The sequence below is a fragment of the Acomys minous genome (genome assembly GCF_964271855.1).
Source record: "Acomys minous genome assembly, chromosome: 12".
Taxonomy (NCBI): Eukaryota; Metazoa; Chordata; class Mammalia; order Rodentia; family Muridae; genus Acomys; species Acomys minous.
In genome coordinates this window covers 81,655,768-81,680,329 of record NC_140493.1, presented here as the reverse complement: position 1 = coordinate 81,680,329, position 24,562 = coordinate 81,655,768, and the positions used below count along the sequence as shown (strand labels likewise).

Sequence of the window (24,562 nt, the reverse complement as noted above, 5' to 3'; positions counted from 1 at the left end):
TTGCATTTGTGATTTGAACTTTATTCAAAAGAACAAGAATCAGAAACAGTCAAATAAAGATACATATAGGGCAAGGCCTGGAAGGGTCTCAAACACAGAGCTCCCCTGTCCTGCCGTCACGGGACAAGAGTGCGTGAGCCAGAAGCACAGCCATTCTGTGTTCATCTGCAGGGATGTTGCACTCGGTCTCAGCTGGAGCTGGGATTGAACTGTCATTTCCAGGCAGGATTCACAAAGGTCTTGCACTGCCCTTGCTCCCCGGTTCCCTCTTCTTCCCTCCAGAGGTCCTTTGAGCCCAGTGCCTCATCCCTGTTATCAATCAGTAAGCTAGCTGCCTTTAGAGTGCCTGGCTACCACCCTGAGCCATCTCCTCCATTGACGCAAATTCCACTGTGATCAAGAGACAAATAACAATGATGCTCCACCCTCTCAGGAAATTCCAAGGACTTAAGACACACACACACACACACACACACACACACACACACACACACACACACACACACACACACACACCCCAGGGACAAAGGCGAGCCAGATTCTTTAATAGCCAACAAAGTATCTACACTTCCTGAGACACCTATTAACTCTGCAGAGAAGATCACAAATAGGGTCCATCTCTGGTTGAGACTGTTTTCCATTTCACTATTTAACTTTTCATGATAGAAATGTTCAAGCCCACACAACAGTAGGAAGAGCAAGAAAACAAGCCCTGGGCTCCCTTGCTGGTCACTCAAGTGGGGCTTAGTCAATGTCCCGCCTTTGTTTGCATTATCTTGAAGCTTAAGCCCTCACATTCTCTCTCTGAGTATTCTCCACCCAGAGTTCCCTGCAGTCGGTGCCACGCTACGGCAAGCTTCAAGGGAGCAGAAGTCTGGAATGGAGGCTGAGCACCCAGAGGCCCTGGGCAGAAGTTTTTGGGGAGTGGGCGGGTGGGTACCTCATCAGCGGATTTCAGCTTGAGTGACAACATCTTCCACCCACACCTCAATCCAGAAGGGTCCATGAAGGCTACTTCAGTGCATTCAAAGTAAGGCACAACAGTGGAGCGATGAACAGCCAAAACTATCCCAAGTCCCCAAAGGCCCCGCCTCTTGTTTTTGGCTCACATTTATATCTCCTCTCAGAATTTGTTCAAGGATGTTTTTTTTCAGCTGGTTAACAACCAATCTCCCCTATGCAGTGGTTCGACTTCTAAGGGGATAAATATCACCTGTTCTCTCACAAGTCTTTTTCTCATCCCCCACTTATGACCTAAACAAAAAAAAAAAACATGTTTATCTCTCCTTCATACACCAGCCAGCCTTGCCCTGTTTGTCATGATTATCTTAATAATGAATTACCTCTAAAACACTAGGTTCAAGAAGTTATAGTTAAAACATCAGTAATTCATTAAATCAATAGTGTAAAAAGATAATATATCAACATTAGTAATATATTAAAAATCAATTTTCCGAGTAATTAAAAAGACTAGTCAGCCAGTCCTGGATAATAATACAAAGACTTGACCTTTACTTTATCACACCAGAGTGACTGAGGCAATCCCCAGTACCTGGGTCTAAAATAGTATTTTACATGAACGTTTCTGGAATTCTCTGTATGTCCACAGGGCCCCAGGGTTTTCCTGTCACCCATGTTGGGCATCTCCATGTTGGTGGTGAACCGGGCCATCCTCCCCACCCCCTCCTGCCTGCCTCTGCAAAAGGCTAAGTGAGATAGAAACCTGGGTTCCGTCCATGCCACGAGCCTGTGGTACGCCAACCCAGAAACGCTTAGGGTTACGGTAGGTCTTAACACTGCAGACAGAAGGGTATCAGACAGCAAGGGTATACACTCCTCCACTCACAACTCCAAAGCATCTCTCACCCAGCTCTGGGCTCCAGTTGCCTGCTTGGCTCTCTCAATCAACAGAGAGGTGCGTGCCTTCCTAGCCTGAACTGCACTCCTAGGAAGAGTCTCGACTGCCTGCAGGAGAGCCCGAACAGGAAGCCCGAGTTAAATCCTTGGGATTCCACTTCCCAAGTCTCGCTTGGCTTCGGAACAAGGCTTTGTTTCAGAAGATCAGTAAAGATGCTTCATGTTTGGAGAAGTACCACCAAGAATGCATGTGGCAAAGGAGGAAACCTTTCAAAGCCCACATATCATCCACAGGGACATGCTCCCTGCAAAGATGCTCCCAGGGAACAGAGCATTCCTCTGGGAGAGGACATAGATCACACATCTGTCAGGAATGCCATGCTAAGAGCCCTGGAATCCCATACAAGCCCCTGAGATGTGTTATGCTCTCAAATATCCATCCCTATGAAAGATCTAGGGACCCTACCTTCCCTAATGTGACCCCTCTTCATAAGAATGCTTACAAGAGAGAGAGAGAGAGAGAGCTCCCCACTTAGCAAAGAGAGAGCTGGACGCCTGTCCCAAGAGGCCAAATCCTTACACTTTCTTGATTTGACATCAGGACAGAAGGAGGGTGCCCTTCAGTGGCCTGGGCTATTTTCCCTGGGTGAAAGAGTGCAGAGAAAACCGCCGCTGGCTAGACCCTCCTTAACTTATCTTTTCTTATCCTTAAACGTCTTCCTAGCCTGTGGTTTGGTCTGTATGAGCATCTGGAATTAAAAGACAGCAGAAGGATCAGGGCAGGTGACAGGCCTGAGACCCATCAACTCCGCCTGCAGTCTGTGGCTAGGGATAAACAGGAATATCGCTGTCTCCCACAGATCTGTTATAGGACCCTTCAGGCCACTGGTAGTCACCCCACTGGGGTGATCTAGCGAGGTTCCTGAAGCAACCACGCACAGTATGTCCATATGACGGTAGGGCTTGGAAATGTGGTGTGGCTCTCTGGCCACTTAACTGTGGCAGCCACAGGAGGCAAATGTCAGCATTTATAGCCATCGGCCTGATATCTACAACAGAGGAGGGGGACACTACTGCTGACAATGCAAAAGAATAGTTAGAGCAAAGCCATTAGGCTCCCATCAACCCAGCCAGGGTTCTGCTCCCCAATCCCCCACTGCCAGCCAAGGCTATATAGGAAGAGAGGACTCTAACTGTGTGGCCACAGTCAACAGGTCCCTGGAGAGATGTCCCTTGGGAAGGGAGAGACTTCCATCTCAACCAGGTCTGGGTTATGTTGACAAAAATCAACACAGGCTGATCCAGAGCAGAGCCTGAAGCCTTAGCTATAGAAGGTTCCTATAGAAAGGGTCATATGGAAATTCAGAGTAGGGGTGATGCTCAAGAGTCGAGCAAGGCCCCAGATTCAATTCCCAGTACCAAAGAGATAATACATACACTGAACTCAATAAGAAGTTTTTGTTTGTTTGTTTTGTGGTGACAGGGCCATACTATGTAGCTTTAGCTGTCCTGAAACCCACTATGTAGACCAAGGTGGCCTCAGACTCATAAAGATGCGCCTGCTTCTGCTTCCTAAATACTAGAATTAAAGGCATGTACCACTACACCTGGCTTTTTTTTTTTTTAATAACTTAGAATATAATCAAAGCACGAAGGTCCGAAGGCTACCCCAGAGAGCAAAACAGGGTGGACATCTGTCACCTGAGAAAGAACGGTGCCAGGCATTGGTGGTGCACACCTTTAGTCCCAGCACTTGGGAGGCAGAGGCAGGCGGACTGCTGTGAGTTCGAGGCCAACCTGGTCTACAAAGTGAGTCCAGGAGAGCCAAGGCTACACAGAGAAAAAACAGAAAAAAAAAGAAAAGAAAAGAAAAAGAAAAAGAAAAAGAAAAAAAGAAAAGAAAGAGCATGGCTATAGATTTTTCTGTAAGACAAAAGGAACACTAATGATTTTACTCTCTGAAGCTCCGCCCAAGTGGCTAACGGCTTAGAGATTTCCCCAGAACACTGGGAGGAGGTTACCCTGCCCTCAGGGCCACCAGGAGGTAGATATTCTTCCCACCCACAAGACAATTACCCCACCCCTTTCTGAGCCAAATCTCCCCCTTTTACTCCCTCTGCCCCCTCCCCGGCTTCCTTCCCAATCTCCTATCTGCCGGGGACTCCTTTTTCGGACAGTCCCTCCTACAGCATTTCCCCCCTCCCCCCCCAGTCTTGGATATTTCCCAGCAAGGCCAAGTGTCTGTGGCTGGCTTAGAGGCTTGCCTACTTGGAGGCACAGATGGAGAGCGTGGTGCCCGCAGAGAACACCCAGAAGGCTGGGTACAGAGCTTCAGTAAAGTCCACCTTGAACTTGTACATCGGATAGAGCTTTTCGGTGGCAGCAAAGAAAATGACGAAGCCGTGGTCACAGTTGAGAAGCACGCCAACCCGCGTGGCCTTGGTGGGGGGCAGGGTTTTCTCCACGTTGTTGTGCCAGGCGGAGATCTTGTTATTGAACCACTCCACACACCACGAGTTGGGGTTCCGGCCCAGCCGGCTCTCAGGGCCCTGCCGATCCATGCTGCCGTAGCAGACGCCCACGCCGCAGAAGTTGTTCTTCTGCAGTTCCACCTCCCAGTAGTGGATGCCTTTCTTGTAGCAGTGCAGCCCCAGCACCTGAGAGCAGTAGGTGAACCTCTGGGGATGGGAGCGGTAGTGCTGGAGCACATCAGCCACAGAGGCAGTGGTGTAGTTGTCCGTGAGAGCCACTTTGTTGTGGGCGGTATTGTAGTCGAAGATGACTTTAACGAAATCTGAGAAAACATCCCCCAGAGAACCAATGTTACCAGGGGCCCAAGGTACTCCTTGCACTTTTCTTTTTCTTTTTGGTTTTTCGAGACAGGGTTTCTCTGTGTAGCCTTGGCTGTCCTGGACTCGCATTGTAAACCAGGCTGGCCTCGAACTCACAGGGATCCACCTGCCTTTGCCTCCCGAGTGCTGGGATTAAAGGTGTGTGACATCACCATCCGGCATGGTGCTTACACTTTTAAAGCTTTCCTTATCTGCACACTTATTTTACCCATCCACCTATCTACTCACACATCACCCACCGATTCACTCAGCCACCCACTCATCTAACTAGCTATCTGTCTACCCACTCACCCACTCATCTAACTAGCCATCTGTCTACCCACCCACCCACGCATCTAACTAGCCATCTGTCTACCCACCCACCCACTCATCTAACTAGCCATCTGTCTACCCACCCACCCACTCATCTAACTAGCCATCTGTCTACTCACCCACCCACTCATCTAACTAGCCATCTGTCTATCCACCCACCCACCCACGCATCTAACTAGCCATCTGTCTACCCACCCACTCATCTAACTAGCTATCTGTCTACCCACCCACCTACTCATCTAACTAGCCATCTGTCTACTCACCCACCCACTCATCTAACTAGCCATCTGTCTACTCACCCACCCACTCATCTAACTAGCCATCTGTCTATCCACCCACCCACCCACGCATCTAACTAGCCATCTGTCTACCCACCCACTCATCTAACTAGCTATCTGTCTACCCACCCACCTACTCATCTAACTAGCCATCTGTCTACTCACCCACCCACTCATCTAACTAGCCATCTGTCTACCCATCCATCCACTCATCTAACTAGCCATCTGTCTACCCACCCACCCACTCATCTAACTAGCTGTCTACCCACCCACCCACTCATCTAACTAGCTATCTGTCTACCCACCCACCCACTCATCTAACTAGCCATCTGTCTACCCACCCACCCACTCATCTAACTAGCCATCTGTCTACCCACCCACCCACTCATCTAACTAGCTATCTGTCTACCCACCCACCCACTCATCTAACTAGCTATCTGTCTACCCACTCACCCACTCATCTAACTAGCCATCTGTCTACCCACCCACCCACTCATCTAACTAGCCATCTGTCTATCCACCCACCCACCCACGCATCTAACTAGCCATCTGTCTACCCACCCACTCATCTAACTAGCCATCTGTCTACCCACCCACCCACTCATCTAACTAGCCATCTGTCTACCCACCCACCCTCTCATCTAGCCATCTGTCTACCCACCCACCCACTCATCTAACTAGCTGTCTACCCACCCACCCACTCATCTAACTAGCCATCTGTCTACCCACCCACCCACTCATCTAACTAGCCATCTGTCTACCCACCCACCCACTCATCTAACTAGCCATCTGTCTACCCACCCACGCATCTAACTAGCCATCTATCCACCCACCCACTCATCTAACTAGCCATCTGTCTATCCACCCACCCACCCACGCATCTAACTAGCTATCTGTCTACCCACCCACCCACCCACTCATCTAACTAGCCATCTGTCTACCCACCCACCCTCTCATCTAGCCATCTGTCTACCCACCCACCCACGCATCTAACTAGCCATCTGTCTACCCACCCACCCACGCATCTAACTAGCCATTCATCTACCCCAACACCCACTCAAATACACATATCATCATTTATCTACCCATTTAGCTACCTACTAATGCACTGACCACCCAATCGTCTGTCTGTTCATCCACCTGCCCATCCATTCCTCTGCCATCCATGTATGCATGTAGCCACCCACCCACTCTTCCATCCACATAGCCGAGCTACTCACACTCCAGGAGCTCAGCTCTAGACTTGGTTAAGAAGTTTTCTAGTATCTTAGCCTTGAGTGCTGTAGAGTTTGGCTGTGGGGCGTTGGCTTTGGGTGTGGCTAGAAGAGGAAACCGAGAGTGGTACTCAAGACAAACTCGAGACAAATGGTAAATACTTCCCTGGCACTTGTCCTCAACAACTCACCATCGGGGTTGGTTGTTTTAAAATCCATTGTCTGTCCCGGAGCTCCAAAGGTGGGAAGCTTGTTGGATGAGGAAGAGGAGGGGGTAGGGACAGCAGGACCAGCTAGGAGGTGAGGGAGGACAAACATGAAGAGCAATATGACACAGGGGTCTAGATTTCTCTCCCCTTCCAAGATGACTGTCAACTTCCACAAACACACCTGACCAGCCAGGGCCACACAAGTGAGACCAGATAAAGCCCTCTATCTGTCTTACGCTGGGCCTCAAATCTCTGCTCATCCCTGCCCGCCTTCCCAGCATACATCTGTGAGAATGGCTCCATCACAGAACCCTTGTTAAAACAGGTCAACTGTTGCTGCCCACCCTAGCTCTAAGCTCAAACAAGTCAGGAAAATAAAAAGATACACAAATGCATGACTTACGGGTTTTCTTGGTCTTCTTTTCCTCTACAAAAGAAAGATTTTAGGATTGAGATATTTTAAAGCACAGTGCCACACAACAAAAGAACATACTAGCATTCATCAGCATGCATTTGACTCATACAAACTAAGGAAGGAGGCGGGCGTGGTGGTGCGCGCCTTTAATCCCAGGAGAGGCAGAGGCAGAGGCAGGCTATATCGCTGTGAGTTCAAGGCCAGCTTGATCTACAAAGTGAGTCCAGGACAGCCAACGCTAACACAGAGAAACCCTGTCTCAAAAAAAAAAAAAAACAAGACAAAGACAAAACAAAAAAACCAAGGAAGGATGACATATAAGGCAGTGGCTGATGACACACATCCATAAGTACAGGCGCTCCCACCAGGGTCATGGGTGGTATAGACCATCTATTAGGAAATACGAAAGACTTTTCTAGGAAGTGTTTACATTAATTTGGGTCATTGTAACAGGGAACACATTTGCCAAAATGTATTTAACTTTTTGGCAAAAAAAACCCAAACAAACAAACAAACAAAAAAAAAAAAAAAAAAAAACAGTCCTGGTTAAGTATTAACAAAGGCGCTTAAAAACATCCTGCCTTCCTAAGGGCTCGCCTCCTTCTACAAGCACACTGTCACCAGGTGTTCTAGTCCACAGAGAGAACAATACCCAACAGTGGTTTGCTGAAGACAACCCACACAAAATAAACAAGCAACAAGCAGTGAAGCTCACCCGGAGTCCTCTCACTCACTGGGTACCCACTAACATCAGGTGCCTTGGTGCCACTTTATATTGACCTTGGGGCAACAGTCCCAGCTTGCCTGTGCTCACAACCAGTGTGTCCAGGGGCCACCTCACTTGCCATCCTCCCACCGTCTCAATTGCCATTATTTTCCAAACGTGAGGGACACGGAGATTCACACTATTCTTTCCCAACCTCATGCCCACATTCCCAATGACAGTGACACCATCACAGTGTTGGAGGGAGGGGAGCAGGGGTAAAATCTAATGCTTGAGGGTGCGGGGTATAAAAAGTATTCTTGGGGCTGGAGAGATGGCTCAGTGGTTAAGAGCAGTGACTGCTCATCCAAAGGTCCTGAGTTCAATTCCCAGCAACTACATGGTGCCTCACAACCATCTATAATGTGATCTGATGCCCTCTTCTATCTGATGTCCTCTTCTGTCATGCAGGCATACATGCAATAGAGTGCTTATATACACAAATAAAAAAAATTTTTTTAAGTGTTCTTTTTAAAGCCCACAGAAAAGGAAAACCTTTCTGAGACAGGATCTCTCTACATAGGCCTGGCTATCCTGGAATCACTCTGTGGACCAGGCTGGCCTCAAACTTACAGGGACCTACCAGCCTCTGCCTCCCGAGTGCCACCATGCCCTGCTTACTGCTTACTCTTTTTATAAATGAACCACTATACTGTACATGTATAGAATCAAATTTTCGCTAGTAGGGACAATTAGGAAAACATTTTCTAAGGCTCAGTGGGAGAGGGCAATGGGGCGGGGAGGGAGGGAAAGAGTGAGAAGGACAGGGCTGGGGAGATGACTCAGTGGACGCAGCGCTTGCCACACAAGTGTGGGGACCTGACCCCAGATAATGCTCAATGGGGTAGCATGCATTGTGATCCCAGAAATTACACAGCAAGTTGATGGCTAGCCATCACGGGAGAATCCCCAGAAGCCTTCAGGCCAGCAAGCCTGGCGCCTGCCGCGGCCAACAAGAGGCCCTGTCTCAAACACGGTGGAAGGGAAGGACTGATACCCAAGCTTGACTTCTCACTTCCACACAGGCACCCACACTGAAGACACACAGAAAAAGAAAGATGGAGAAACGATGCTGCAACAGCAGAGTGCCATAAGGCCAGCAGGGAAGAGAGCACACTTATCTGACAAATGTCCCTCAGTCACATGGCAGACTTGGTCACTTTTCCTGCCCCACTGAAGCACCTGCCTGGCCCTGTTGCCCAACTTTTCTCCAGTCGAGGCCCCTGGGAAACTTGGGATGGGCCGTGACCGTCTAAAAGCTTCAGCAGGTCCTGGGATGATCTCAAACAAGCACCTGACACCGGAAAGGGGGCTACTTACGTGGTGTCTTCTTCGTAGGGCGCGTTGGTTTGGACGCGGACTCCTTACCATGGTCCCCCACATCACCTGTGCCAAAGAAAAGGGTCCGGCTGTATGTGGTCCTCCCCACTAACTCCAAGAAAGGTCAGAGCATCCACTCGGACAGCCCTCCCACTCACCGTCCCACCCAGTCATTTGCAAGAGACAAAAGTAAAGTATTAGGAAGAGGAGTCTTTGTTCCTTCTCTTCGCTGCTTAAAGCACAACTGGGGGAAAGCCTCCTCCACCAGCACCCAGCACTGAGATTCCTCTGGTTTCTTGGGCCATACATGAAGGAGAACACCACGTTGATGATGGCTGATAAGACTCCTGAATGAGGTCCAAGTGTCTGGTATGGAGTGGAGGGTAGGCCAATATCAGTCTTTTGTCCACTGGTTCTTTCTTTCCTCTCTCAGCAGTCTAGTCACTCAGAGATTTACCCCCATGTGAGGTACTTCCAGAACCTTCCACAGAGGTGCTTCATTTGTACCTGTTTCCGAAGTCCCTCTGCAAGGACACTGGGTTGGCCCATGAAGTTCAGGGCCCATCCCCTGGGTTACTCAACAAGGATTTTACAAATGTGCCAGGCTCTGTCCTCAGCGCTGTGGGACAGCTTCTCCTAACAGGCCTGGCCCCAGCCATCACAGAGGTCAGGGAGGGAGACAGCAGCGGGTCTCAAGGAACAGTAAAATGACACGTATGTAAAGGATCCCCCCAAAAAAGGCTCCTACCCTAAAGTCTGTCAAGATGGCTTTGTGAGTAAAGGAGCTTGCCGCCAAACCTGAGTTCAATCCCCAGGACCCACTCAGTGGAAGAAAGCCAACCCCCATTATTTGTCCTGTGACCCCGAACTCTATGTCCTGGTGGACATGTCCATACACATACACATATGCATACATGCATACATACAAAATAAGTAAATAAATGTGTTTTATTTTTAAAAAGTGAGAATGTTAGCCGGACATGGTGGTGCACACCTTGAATCCCAGCACTCAGGAGGCAGAGACAGGCGGATCTCTGTGAGTTTGAGGCCAGCCTGGTTTACAAAGTGAGCCCAGGACAGGCAAGGCTACACAGAGAAACCCTGCCTCAAAAACACCAAAATAAGAAAACCAAACCGGTCAAACAAACAAACAAGCAAACAAATGCCTGTGGGGGATTATTAAATTTCCTACTGAGGTGGGAGGACCCACCCACTCTGGGTGCACTCTTCCTTGACTGGGATGCTGGACTGTATAGAATGGAGAAATCAAGCTCAGCACTAATGTGCATACACTTATTACTCTTAAGACTGCACATGAGCCGAGCGTGGTGGCGCACGCCTTTAATCCCAGCACTTGGAAGGCAGAGGCGGGCGGATCGTTGCAAGTTCAAGGCCAGCCTGGTCTACAAAGCGAGTCTAGGACAGCCAAGGCCACACAGAGAAAACCTGTCTCAAAAAAAACCAAACAAACGGAAAAAAGACTGCACATGTCACGTGACCAGACTGCAGGTGTCATGTGATCGGCTGCTTCAGGCTCGGCTGCCTTGACTCCCTGCCATGACGGAAGGTGACTTGAACTGTGAGCTAAAAGAAACCCTTTCTCCTTTAATTTGCTTTTATCTGGATAGTTTAGCACAGCAACAGACCAAACACAGGCGCCTAACAAAACTAGAATGCCTAACTGTCTATTCCTGTAATCTCGGTTACCCAGCAGCCTGAGGCTGAAGGACTGCAAACTCAAGGCCTGCCTAGACAACTTGGCGAGATCCTTCCTCAGTGCCAGATATGGTAGCACGAACACTGTATTTATTTATTTATTTATTTATTTATTTATTTATTCATTTATTCATTCATTTATTTTGGTTTTTCTGTGTAGCCTTGACTGTCCTAGACTCCATCTGTAGACCAGGCTGGCCTTGAACTCATGGAGATCTGCCTGCCTAGGCCTCCCGGAGTGCTGGGATCACAGGCCTGTGACACCCCACCCTGCGGTGACACACACCTTTAATCTCAGCACTTGGGAGGCAAAGGCTGGATCCTTGTGAGTTTGAGGCCACATAGCAAAACACCCAGAGCTACATAATAGAGAGAGAGAGAGAGACCCTCCCTCAAACAAAACAAAACAAAATAAAACAAAACCAAAAAACAAACAAAAAAAAGATTCTGCCTCAAAATAAAAATGTTCAAAGGGGGCCGTGTGAGTTGGGTCGCTGCTGTTACCTGAGGCGGAGGGCTCCTCAGCCTTCTCCTGTAGCTGCTTGAGGGAAAGCTTCAGCTCAGCCTTGAGGTCCACTGCACCCTGGTAGATCCCCTTTATCAGCTCGTAGTCTAGGTCGACCTTTGGGATGTACACTGGTTTCGTTGACACTCCTTCCAACTTTGCAGCTTTCTGGAACAAGCCAAGGTGTTAAGCACAGGCACCGGGGCCCAGGCTCCATCCTCATCATGCCCACAGATGTTTCCTTTGTCAACAAGGAGTCCAACTGCCTGTTTCAGTCACAAGCCCAAGGTCACCAGCAGTTTAAGAACTGGAGCCGGAAGGACCTCAGGTCACTTCTCTTACAGAGCAGGAAAGAGGTCTAGATGCAGCAAGTGGCTCGCCAGCAGTTGTGCGGATGAGAGGCACAGACAGGATGGACAGGCTCTGGAGCTCTTCCCCTCCTCCCAAGAGATACAAGACCCTCCTCCCTAAAGATGATGAGCGGGGATGTCTCAAGCATATGGAGCTTGAGCCAGAACGGCCTTCTATGGAGTGGAAGTGTCACTGAAGTTGGAAAGCTAGTTTACTAACTGGGAGTCCCCCGGAACCAAGGGAGCTCAGATGGGGGAGTTTGAATCCTCTCTCAGAGAACTCAGCAGCTCTCAGGCCCGGGAATGAGCTCCCGGGGACAGCGTAGCGCCTCCACCTAGGTATCAGTAGGCATCAGAGGCGGAGGAAGTCCCATGACTCCTGTATTGTGCAGGGAATCTGGGTCCTTGGGGGACTAGACTAGGGAGTTCACAGAGATCCCCCGCCCTGCACAGGGCAGGCTCAGTCCTGTGGTGATGGTGGGGTGGATTAAGGGAGGGTAATATTCTACAACGCTAATACTGTGTAACAGTGGGACCCAAGGAGGTGGCTCTGGAAAAAGGACATAATCTACTGGGCAGAGGAGACCAACATGGTGCTCCCACTCAGTGCTCCACCTAAGGAATGAATAGAGAGGGCCTACTGTGGTCAGAGCACAAGGCATGGACAAAGGGCAAGGAGATGAGCTTGAGAGAAGACCAAGTCTGGATAGCAAGGACCTCATTCATGGACCATGCTAAGACACACAGCGTGCCAGACAAAGCAGGAAGACAGTGCTTCCAGGGACCATGTGAGGGAGGGCAGTGAGTGACACACTAAGATGGTCCCAAGAGTCTCCTCTTATACACACCCTTCATGACCATCCCCTTGAGTACAAGGTCAATAGGAAAGGACCTGATTGACAACAAACTACAAGGGACAGAGAAGGAAGCCACAAGAACAAAGAAGACATCAAACCAGTTCAAATAATTAACCGAAAGGGCAATTATCCTGGGTGGGGCAGACTTCACTGGGTAAGAGACCTTCACAGAGGAACGCAGGCCTTCCTAGAGGAAGCAATGTTTTTGCTGGCTTGAGGAAACACACGCTGCCAAGTTGGGAAAAGACCTCAGCTGACAGCCAGCAAGAAAGTGTACACTTCATCTATAGCCCCAAGGAACTAAATTCTGCCAGTAGCCAGGTGCACTTGGAAAACAGACCTGCACTCCCAAGTCAATACAGCCCAGCCTGCAGGCAGAAAGCCATGCCCAGATGATGAGGCAAGGGGACTACTAAAATATTAATCCGAGGATCTCTAAAGCCTCTAAACTTGCTGGACCTGGCGAGCACACCTTGAAGCCCAGAACTCAGGAGGCAGAGGCAGGTAGATCTCTGTGAGTTTGATGCCAACCTAGTCTACTAAGGGAGTCCAGGCCAGCCAGGGCTACACAGGGAAACCCTGTCTTGAAAAACAAAACAAAACCAGTCCCTACTCCTTGAGGTCCAGCCTACTGTGGATTCTGGGATGCTGGGCAGAACACACGCAAGTGCAGTGGGATGCTGGGCAGAACACACACAAGCGCAGCGGGATGCTGGGCAGAACACACACAAGCGCAGTGGCACCCTCGACACGACTCACCTCCAGAAACTCAAACTCATCCCCTTTGCCCAGGATGAGCTCAACTTCTGCCTTCAGACTCTGCATCTCGCTCTTCTTCTTGAGAAGAACCTGGTGGATGGTGTCAAACTTTGCACAGACTCTCTTCTCCTCCTCCTTCATCTTCCGTGTGGAGCTGGTCTCCGCGGCGTCGATGACGGCCTTCATTTCCATATATTCTTGTCTCAGTTGGTCCGTCTTCCTGGTCATAGACTCCTACCAGGCCAAAAGGAAGAGGCTCCTGTCACATTTGGCGAAGGCTGCACTCCAGTGTTGGGGTCAGAGGGGGGCACGAGGGACTGCACAACACTTCGTGGCGCCACTCTGGGGGATGACGGGGGGGGGGGGGGGGGGAGGGGTAAGAAGCCACGTGGCAGCGTCCTGTCCATCTCGAAGTGATCACACCCCAAGACCCAGCAACCCCAATTCCTAGGAAGTTTGAAACAGCAAAAAGTGAGCTACTTGGGCTGGAGAGATGGCTCAGGGGTTAATAGCGCCGCTTGCTCTTCCAGAGGTCCTGAGTTCAATTCCCAGCAACCACATGGTGGTTCAGAGCCATCTACACTGTGATCTGATGCCCTCTTCCGGCATGCAGGTGTACACACAGATAAAGTACTCATATACATAAATAAGTAAATAAATAAATCTTTTTTTTTAAAATGAGCTAGTTACTATGGCATATGTCTATTACTCAAGTTTCTCTGGAGACTGAGGCGGGAGGGTGTCAGTGGCCAGCCTGGACAATATAATATAGTAAGACTACGTACGTGGGGTGGAGAACTTGAACAAAGAAAAGATGTGATGCAAAGACTGAGAACTGATCATAAGATAGAATATCAAACAATAAACTGGATGTACATGTGGGTTCATCTCCACAAGGGAAAACTACATAAGCAGAAGAAGCGGTTAGATTCTATTCACACAAAGCTTAGATATTAACAGAATAGTGGTGTCTGCTACTAAGAAATGGAAACGCGCGCACACACACACAAATGCACAAATATGTAAACACATGGGAATGAATGAACAATTCAAGATGGTAGCTACATCTTGGAGTTTAGGTATGATAAGGTAGAAACATCGAGCCAGGCGTGGTGGCGCACGCCTTTAATCTCAGCACTAGGAGGCAGAGGCAGGTGGATCGCTGTGAGTTCGAAGCCAGCCTGGTCTACAAAGTGAGTCCAGGACAGCCAAGGCTACACAGAGAGACCCTGTCTTGAAAAACAAAAAAAAAGATAGATAGATAGATAGATAGATAGGTAATACATAGAAATAACATTTTAGACACACTGAATTAAATAAAGTGCATTACTAAAATCAGTTTCAGGGGTTGAGAGTATAGTTCAGTGCAGAGTGTTTACCTAGCATGCATGTGATCATGGGTTCAAGGTTCACATAGCTCGTTTCACGTTGTTCAAATTAGTTTTAAATAAGTCGGGTGTCTGGGATGTTTCTGGTAGGCAGCATTGTTTCAACAGTCATGTTTCTGAACAAATATATTGAGTAACTTCAATAGTCCAAAATCATGACAAACAAAAATATGCAATGCACACAAAAAGAATGGAATTCAAATTGTTGGGGGGGGGCGGGGTTTCTCGAGACAGGGTTTCTCTGTGTAGCCTTGGCTGCCCTAGAATCACTTTGTAGATCAGGCTAGCCTCGAACTCACAGAGATCCTACTGCCTCTGCCTCCTGAGTGCTGGGATTACAGATGTGTGCCACCACACCTGGCTGAAATTGAACTTTTGGTTTGTGTGTGTGTGTGTGTTTTGTTTTTTTTTGTTTGTTTGTTTGTTTGTCTTTTGAGACAGGATTTCTCTGTGTAGCCTTGAGTGACCTAGACTTATTTTGTGAGCCAGGCTGGCCTCGAACTCACATCGATCTACCTGCCTCTGCTTCCCAAGTGCTGAGATTAAAGGTTTGCGCCACCACACCCAGCCTGAAATTCAACTTTTGAAAAACTGGAGAGATGGCTCAGCAGTTAAAAGCACCTTCTAAGCCGGGCGTGGTGGCGCACGCCTTTAATCCCAGCACTCGGGAGGCAGAGGTAGGCGGATCGCTGTGAGTTCGAGGCCAGCCTGGTCTACAAAGTGAATCCAGGACGGCCAAGGCTGCACAGAGAGACCTTGTCTCAAAAAAACAAATAATAATAATAATAATAATAATAATAGTAATAATAATAATAATAATAATAATAATAATAATAATAATAATAATAATAAAAGCACCTTCTAGAGGACCTGGGTTCAAATCCGAGCACTCACATGGCAGCTAGCAACTGTCTGTAACTCCACGATCCAACACTCTCACACAGACATACATGCAAGCCAAAAATAATGCATATAAAAAAAATTAAAGAAAAAAATGGTAAATTTATCATCATCATCACCATCATCATCATCATCGTGTGCACACATCCCCAAGTGCAAATGTGGAGGTCAGAGGACAACTTTAAGGAGTTGTTGTAGAAATTTTGGATTATATGTAAATGTTTTTGTTTTAATCCCACGTGTGGGATATGGGGGCTGCTCCTATTTGTCCATAGCTTAGAACTGCCTCATGAGAGGGAGTGTGATCTTTGCCAGTGGAATAAATGCCAAACCAAGAGAGACCTGGGAGATGGAGGGGGCGGGGGTTGGTGCTTCCCTTCTGGCTTCTGTTGATGCTGTGTGACAAGTCAGAGGACAGCCTGAAGCAGAGAATGGTACTGCCCCAAAGAACCTGCAACCCTAAACAGCAGGAAGTAGCCAAAAAGAATTACGTCCCTTCTCCCTAATAACCTCTCTCTCTTACCTGGTGTTGGGGTGTTGAAAGGGACGGGGGATGAATAAGAAGAAGGAGATTTAAGGAGGCAGGCAGATCTGACTTTGAGGCCAGCAAAACAAAACAAAACAAAACAAAAAAGTGGTGTGTGTAACAAAGAGCACACTGATGGCATAAGAGGAAATTGCTGGTTGCCGGTGTCTTTCATCTTGTTCCCTTTTTCACAGACTAGAGAAAGCAGGTAAGGCTGGGCTAGTGTAAGGATCCAGCCTGGCATGAATTTAGTTTGGTCATAATTATTATTAGCCATGGGCCACCTTAGCCTACCTCAGCACACACATCCCGTTCTCCTGCTCAGAAAGACTCTTGCCTACCTAATCCTTAATATATTACAGACTATGCAATCCTGGCTCTGCCAGCCTCTTCCTTTGCTCTTCAGTACCTGGTGGCACACACCTTTAATCCCAGCACTCGGGAGGCAGAGGCAGGCGGATCTCTGTGAGTTCAAGGCCAGCCTGGTCTACAAATAGAGTCCAGGACAGCCAGAGCTGTCACACAGAGAAACTCTGTCTTGGAGGAAAAAAAAAAAGAGTTAGTCATGTGAGCCAGGTGTGGTGTCACACACCTTCCATCCCAGCACTTGGGAGGCAAAGGCAGGTGGATCTCTGTGACTTTGAGGCCAGCCTGGTCTACAGAGAAAGAGTTCCAGAACAGCCAGGACTACACACAGAGAAATCCTGTCTTGAAAAACCAAAACCAAAACCAAAACCAAACAAAACAAAAAGTTAGTCATATGTGGGCTTTAGGCTGTTAAACTAAACAAAAATTAGCTACCTTAAATCTTTGCATTTGGAGGGGCTTCATCCTAGGAGTTTAGTCTGCTCACCAACCAATAATCATAATTCCACCTTCACCCTGTGGGTCTCAAAATCTCCTCAGAAGAGTTGAGGTTCCCCTGTGCCAGTAGGAAATTAAGGCTTGCAGATCCACCACATGGGCCAGTCCGTGCTAGAGCTGGGATCAGAACCCAGACCTCAATGAAGCCACAGCTGCCACGGGTAAGTGGGTACTGCAGCTCAGCAACAGTTTTTTTTCTTTCTTTCTTTTTTTTTTTTTTGAATCAAGCTCCTTTCTTTCAGTATAAAGGTAATTGGTTAAGAACACTGGCTGCAGCCAAGCGTGGTGGCGCACGCCTTTAATCCCAGCACTTGGGAGGCAGAGGCAGGCGGATCGCTGTGAGTTCAAGGCCAGCCTGGTCTTCAAAGTGAGTCCAGGATGGCCAAGGCTACACAGAGAAACCCTGTCTCGAAAAACCAAAAAAAAAAAAACCCAAAACCAAACAAAACAAACAAACAAACAAACAAAAACACTGGCTGCTCTTCCAGAGGACACAAGTTTGATTATCAGGACCCACATGGCAGCTCCTAATATAACTCCAGTCCCAGGGGATCTCCACAAGCACCAGGCATGCATATATACACAGACATACAAAGAGGCATAACACCCATACACATAAAATGCATCTTTTAAAAATTAAAGGTAAGGGCTGGAGAGATGGCTTAGAGGTTAAGAGCACTGGTTGTTTAAAAAAAAAAAAAAGAGCACTGGTTATTCTTGCAGAAGTACTGAGTTCAATTCCCAGCAACCATGTAGTGGCTCACAACCATCTATAATGAGATCTGGTCTTGTGGCCTGCAGATGTACGTGCATAATAAGTAAATCTTTTTTAAAAGTTAAAGGTAAAAAGAAAAATAAAATTAAAGGTAATTTAATATTTTTAAAAATGGATAACAAATCTTCCCGTGATTAGCATGGCAGCGTGTCCACGGCTAATATATGATACTTCCCTCTTAGTGTTTTTTCCTGTACATCCTATGAGCTGATGTCAGATAGCCAAAAGATCCCTCCACACCCTAAAGCCTGTGAACGTCTGGCTCTGTTAGAACAAGGGTCTTTGCAGATGTACTTAAAACAAGAGTGAGAGCATCCTGAGGTAGCAGGGTGGGTCCTGAGTCCAACAACAACAGCCCTATTACAGATGGAAAAAATGGTACAGGAGGGAAAGACAGAAACAGGACAAGACAGGGAAGACCTAGCTGGGCGTGGTGGCGCATGTCTTTAATCCCAGCACTCGGGAGGCAGAGGCAGGTGGATCACTGGGAGTTCAAGGCCAGCCTGGTCTACAAAGCAAGCCCAGGACAGCCAAGGCTACACAGAGAGATCCTGTTTCAAAACACCAAAAAAAAAAAAAAAAAAAAGACAGGGAAGACCTCAGCTTCTGGAAGAGGCAGGAAGGATTCTCCCTGAGACATTTTATTATTTTTTTTTTCTTCTTCTCCTTCTTCTTAGGTCAAGTCTCACTCTGTAGTGTCAGCTAGCCTAGAACTCAGAGACTCGGCTGTCTCTAGTACCTGAGTGCTAGAATTAAAGACGCACAACACCAGGTCTGTCCTATTTATTTTTTCTTACATTTTTATTTACTTTTGGGGAGAAAGCAAGTATCACAGCAAGAGTTTGGAGGTCAGAGGTCAACTCGGGAGCGTCAATTCTCTCCTTCCACCTTTGTTTGGATTCTAGGTGTTGAACATTGCCAGGCTGGTCCAGATCACAACTATGCCTGCCCCCCCACCCCCGCCCCCAAAGAACGGTGCAGTTTGGCATTTCCAGGCTAGAGTTAGAGTCCGGGGAGTCACTTACTCACCTGCACACTCTGCCGCTTGGCTCTCACGTCCTCCAGCGCTTTGTTTGCCCCATTGATGTGACTGTACATGATGGTGAGTTTATGCCTCAGTTTGTTCTGTAAGGGAAACATACAGGGTGAGAGAGCCCCTCTTTAGCCTAGTGTCTTAGCCCCCCACACTGAGGACCACTCTCTCCATCCATCCCACTGGTCCTTCTACCTACCCTGTGCTTCTTGAAATTGATGCTTCCCTTTCTCCCTCTATGGAGGCAATATAGAAATGTTAAATCTTGAAACCAAGATGACTGTGTCTGAAATCCTGTTCCCAGCAATGTGTCTTCTGCCTACTTCCTTAGCCATGAACAGATACCACTGGGTAGGAGGCTGGGGTGGGGAGGTTAAGACTAACGCGATGTAAGCTGGGCGTGGTGGCACGCACCTTTAATCCCAAGGCTAATACAGAGAAACCCTGTCTTGAAAAACCAAAAATAAATAAATAAATAAAAATTGTAAAAAAGACTAATGATGCCAGGTCCATGCTACTCACTTTACAGCTCATGAAATCCAAGCAAGGGGGACAGCGCGTGGCCAAGCTCCCAGAGACATAATGACCTGGGACAGCTGCTTCTGTGATGGCGGGTAACGTCACTCGCCCTACCACAGCACACAGCCATGAAAGCAGACAAAATAGCAAAGTAAAGCCATTCCGACAAGGTGCTAGAAAGCTAACAAAACAGTGAAGTTTCCAGGAGAAGGGGGGTACACAGCGAAGGAGCCCAACACGCAAGGCTCGCCTTCCCAGGGGCCACTTCCAACCACGGCAGGAAGCTAGGTGAAGGCCTTGTCAGCTCCAGCAAGGCAGGGACAAATAGTAAGCTGTACTTGGCCACCCCAGGCCGGAGTCACCAAGGGCTGGGAATCAGGATAAGGTGGCCACCGGGACTTGAAACAGCTAAGCTGCTGATTCAAAACTCTCTGGCTCTTAGCCACCTCCAATGTCTCCTACGTCCCTGCTAAGATGGGATGGTGGTGTGCAGAGACTAGGACACTCCCACAGCCGTAATGGGAGCTGTTCCGAAGTGCTCACACACACACACACACACACACACACACACACACACACACACACCAGGCACTCTCTAGTCTCTGACCCCTATTAACTTCTTAAAGCCCTGAGCAACGCCTGAAAGTAGACATTGCTCAATCTTTACAGAAGGACTTGGAGGGGCAGAGGCATCAGGTGATTCACCCAAGACCATATTGTTAGTATCTGGCACAGGTAAGGTTCTGGTACTAAACCTACAGGCATGTGACCAAACTGTGTATGCTAGGGATTTCTATGAAACACACCAAAAAAACCATTTCCTTCCGGTAACCAAGTAACTCAAGACACAGTAGCCTCCCTTCTACTCCCCCTCCCCCACCCCCACCACTTCCTCTACTCCATCAGAGGCCTCTGGGGCTGGATTTGAAGGGTCCTCTGTCACACGTAAGGGCCAGACACAGAGATCAAGACAGCACAAACTCTAGCCAGAAAGCCCAGGTCAGGGATGGTTGACTCAACCTCTGGGACACAGCCCTCCCCCTAGGCCTCGAATAGTGGCTGAGATAGATTTGGGTCAAAGGGCAAACCCAGGCACATCCTGCCTCCCTGAGCTGGAAGAGACTCGAGAAGGGGCAGGTGCTAGCAACGGGCCCACTTCCAGAACTGCACTGTGAGCCTCCCCGTGGAAAGGTCTATCTGACCCTAACCAAACACAGAGAACAGTTCACCTCACTGTGGATGGGGGATCCGCTCCACCCCACTCCAAACCAAAGAGAAGCAGTCCAAGGACTTAAAGGGTGATAACAGTCCACCGATCAAGGACAGAGATCCTTTCGATGTTTGGGAGACCTTACCACAGGCCAAGGACCTGGGTTCTCCACGTGGGAGCGAGTGGATTTCTGAGTCAGCACCCCCCAAACCAGTTTAAGACTGAGCAGGCCTTGCCAGGTTCTGGTCCTGAAACAGTAAGAGCAACAGCTGGGCTGAAAAGGGGCCTGAACGCGAAGGCTGGCAGGGGGAATCCTGCTTATTGGGATTAAAAAAAATCAGCAGGAATGGCCGCTCACTGCAGAAAGGGCTAAAAGGGAGCAGAGGCTCAGGCCAGGCTAGGGAGGCTCCCCTGCCCCCACTTACTTCTGCCTTGGTGATTTTGTACTTCTCAGAAGCCTGGCAGGGATCACTAGCAAGTCCCATTGACTGAGACAGAGACCACCAGGACAGTGTCCTGCCTAGGGCTGCCTCAGAGCACAGAGTACCCCCATCTTGAGTACCCCCATCTACCCAGGCCCAATAGTAGAAATGGGAGTAACCTAACCTAAATAGAGATTTTTGCACAAAATTGCTTTTTATAGACTGCCTCATCTACTTTCTCTCTTATTTAAGACAAAAAAAAAATTTTGTTTTGTTTTGTTTTGTTTTTTCCAGACAGGGTTTCTCTGTGTGGTCTTGGCTGGCTGGCCTGGACTTGCTTTCTAGACCAGGCTGGCCTCTAACTCATAGGGATCCACCTGCCTCTGCCTTCCTGGTGCTGGGATTAAAGGTGTGCACCCCATGCCCGGCTAAGACTTTTTTTTTTTTTTTGCTATTTATTTGTGTAAGTGTCTGCAGGCATCATCACATGCAGATGGATGCCATGTCAGAGGACAACTAGCTGGGGTTGGTTCTCTTCCTACCATATAGGTCCCAGAGATCAAAACCGGGTCACAGCCTTGGTAACAAACGCCTTTCCCAGATGAGACATCTTGATGGCCTCTGGTTTTTGTTGTTGTTATTGTTCGATCAAAGTCTCACCCTGTAGCTGGCCTCAAACTATACAGTCCAGGCTGGCCTCAAACTCATGATGATCTATTTGCCTACGCCTCCCAAATGCCGAATTTATAGGCATGAGCTTTGCCCACTGCTCACCATAACCAGAGACCAGCACCACCCTGTCCCTCATTTTTCCATTTTGCAGCTGGAAGCTACGAGCAGGGTCAGGATTTAAAACACAGATTTGGCGTGGAATCTGGTTAGGAACCCCGTATGCACCAGGCCTCCTGACACTGGGTCCTGTCTCGGAAGCACTTCCCAGGTGGGTCTGAATCTAACGCAGAGATCTGTAGTGACTTGCCTCAAGCCAAACGCTAGCTGGACAAAGCAGAGAGCTCCAGGCTCCAAAGGCGGGAGGGGTGGGGGTGGGGGGGTTGGGGGGGGTAGAGGGGCAGGGAGGCAGACTTTCTCCTAGAACTGGTAGCCTCAGATGTGTCTGCACCCCACATGGGGTGTACTGAAGAGGTGAACTCAAAAGATGTCCCCATAGATCGAGGTGTCAAGACTCAGGAGGAAAATGTCCTGAGGAACGTGGCTAAGGCCCAGAGGAGGCAGGCAAGGCCAGGGAAGGGCTGTAGCAAGAGGAAAAGGAGCTGGAATCCTGGTCCTGGCACTACTGCAAAGCTTGCCGGCCTCACCCAGGCTTACGGGTCCTTTCATAACACTGGGACAGGCCTCAACTTCCCAGACGTGTGAGATCTGATCGCACGTTAACAAACGTGGCAAAGATGGGCAGCTTCTGTCTTGAGTCCATTGTGGGAAGACAGGAACGGAAGACAGGACCCTCTAAAGTAAGCCACTAAATTCATTGCAAGCCTGGAAGGGCCCTTAGGAACCCTGAACCCCCGACCCACTTCCTGTCTTTATCAAAAAGGATCCGGGTCCAGAGGCCGAATCCCCAGTCAATTTCACAAAGCAAAAAGGACTACACCAGCCCATGGTGCACGCCTTTAGTCCCAGCACTTGGGAAGCAGAGGCAGGAGGGTCCCGGTGAGTTTGAAGCCAGCCTAATCTACATGGTGAGTTCCAGGACAGTTAGGACTCCATTAAAAAAACAACAACAACAACCAACACAGGCCGGGCGTGGTGGCGCACACCTTTAATCCCAGTACTCGGGAGGCAGAGGTAGGTGGATCGCTGTGAGTTCGAGGCCAGCCTGGTCTACAAAGTGAGTCCAGGACAGCCAAGGCTACACAGAGAAACCCTGTCTCAAAAAACCAAACCAAACCAAACAAAAAACACACACTTGGGAGGCAGAGGCAGGAGGATCACTGTGAGTGTTAGGCCAGCCTGGTCTACAAAGTGAGTCCAGGACAGCCAAGGCTAACAGAGAGACTCTGTCTCGAAAAACCAAAAAACAAAACAAAACAAAACAAAGCAAAAAACAAAAAACCGTGGTGCAACAGTGCTGGCTCCCCCAGTAGGTCCCAAGCAGAGACTCCAGGAGTTCTGCTCACATTCCCTATCTTTAGAACTCTCCAGATCAACACAGGCTTCTGTTACTCATGACCTCAAGCCTCCAAGAATGCTCCATTCTCTGGACTCACCAGATGTGGACATTCATCTGGTCTTCAGGGGAACAAGAAACTAGTAACTGTGAGTCAAAGCAGCCTGATTCCCAGCTCAGCTAACAACTTCTCTTGGGCCCGTTTTCCTGAACTGCGGAATGAACTAAGAGCGTACCGCTTTTGCATGCGGCCAGGATCCCGAGGGAGCCCAAAGGTAACTCCCACGGCTCATAAATAATATTCAAAACATATTAAACACCACTGGACAAACACAGGCGTGTGGCAGGCACCCTTCCCTGCGCCTTCAGTTGTCTGCTGTGTAAAATAGACATGAGAGGCTTGGAGAAAGCAAGCAATGGCTGGGGCTGAGGGAAGGTTATATATAAAATCTCTTTGCTCTCTGCTTGCTCTGTGGGGACTGCCCGCCCGCCCCCCACCCCCCTCAACTCACAGATAACGCCCATGGAGCCTTAGGGCCATGAGATCTTGTGAAGGGGTGGGAAACTCTAGCTCAGCAATGGCTATCTCCTCTAGTAACCCACTATACCTCAGAGATACCCTGAGTGGGCCTTTTCCACAATTCAGCTGACCCTAAGTTGTCCTCTATACCCCCACCAGCCAATCCCTACCTCCAGGTCGGCGCTGGCCTGGCTTAGGAGCGTAGGGGAGCAGGCCTTGTGCTCTACCAGGCAGATGTGGCAGATGCACTCGCCATGCTCCGGGCAAAACAATTCCCGAAGACGGTTGTGCTGGGAACATTTGCGGCGCAGCAGGTCCCGGACCGGTGGCTGCAGTGGATGGTCCTGAAAGGCTGGGCTGTCGAAGTGTGGTCGCAAGTGCTCCTGGCAGAAAGAGGCCATGCACACGAGGCACGTCTTCACCGCGACCTCCTTCAGGCAATGGTCGCAGGCCACCTGGGTGGCTGAGCTGGAAGCGACGGAGCGGTCGGGCAGAGCCCAGTCTTCCACCGGGGTCCGCGCCTGCTCCGCCTGCAGGAACTGCTCCACCACCGCGCACAGCACCGTGTTCTTGTGCAGCTGCGGGCGCACCTGGTACACGGTGCGGCACTGCGGGCACCGGTACGGCGGGCCCTGGATGACCCACGTCTCATCCAGGCAGGACCTGCAGAAGTTGTGGCCGCACGGGGTAGTGACGGGTTCCTTGAAGGGCTCCAGGCAGATGGAGCAAGACAGCTCCTCGGCCAACGGGAAGAGCTCGGCCATCGCGCTCCTGGGGACACCCGACGAGACGCAAAGGGACCGCGGTAGACACCACCGCGCCGCGCTCGGGAAGCAGTGAGGAAGGAATCGAAACTGGACAGGAGGGGCGGCG

The 24,562-nt window shown here is 49.2% G+C and overlaps 1 protein-coding gene across 3 annotated transcripts; it reads right to left on the bottom strand.

Moving 5' to 3' along the window:
• On the bottom strand, positions 1-24,562 carry TRIM25 (tripartite motif containing 25). Of its 3 annotated transcripts, none has more exons than XR_014772935.1 (10): positions 23,860-24,562; positions 18,890-18,985; positions 13,408-13,641; positions 11,441-11,609; positions 9,221-9,286; positions 7,126-7,149; positions 6,705-6,806; positions 6,520-6,618; positions 485-4,651; positions 1-446 (listed from the first exon to the last, which is right to left on the bottom strand). XR_014772935.1 is itself a non-coding variant. In XM_084748731.1 (9 exons), exons 1-9 carry the CDS (start codon positions 24,451-24,453, stop codon positions 4,122-4,124), a joined length of 1,914 nt encoding a protein of 637 aa, XP_084604857.1. In that variant the 5' UTR covers positions 24,454-24,562; the 3' UTR covers positions 1-4,121. The 3 variants fall into 3 exon arrangements, 1 of the variants encoding a protein (XP_084604857.1); XR_014772936.1 differs by having other exon boundaries at positions 505-4,651; XM_084748731.1 differs by having other exon boundaries at positions 1-4,651.

Bases quoted from the DNA above. Each gene is read 5' to 3' on its own strand.
- TRIM25 (XM_084748731.1), bottom strand. From the start codon at position 24,453: ATGGCCGAGCTCTTCCCGTTGGCCGAGGAGCTGTCTTGCTCCATCTGC. The intron at 13,642-18,889 runs GTGAGTAAGTGA...TTGGCCTGGTAG, and splicing joins CCAAGCGGCAGAGTGTGCAG to GAGTCTATGACCAGGAAGAC. The intron at 9,287-11,440 runs GTAACAGCAGCG...TCTTTGGCACAG, and splicing joins TGAGGAGCCCTCCGCCTCAG to GTGATGTGGGGGACCATGGT.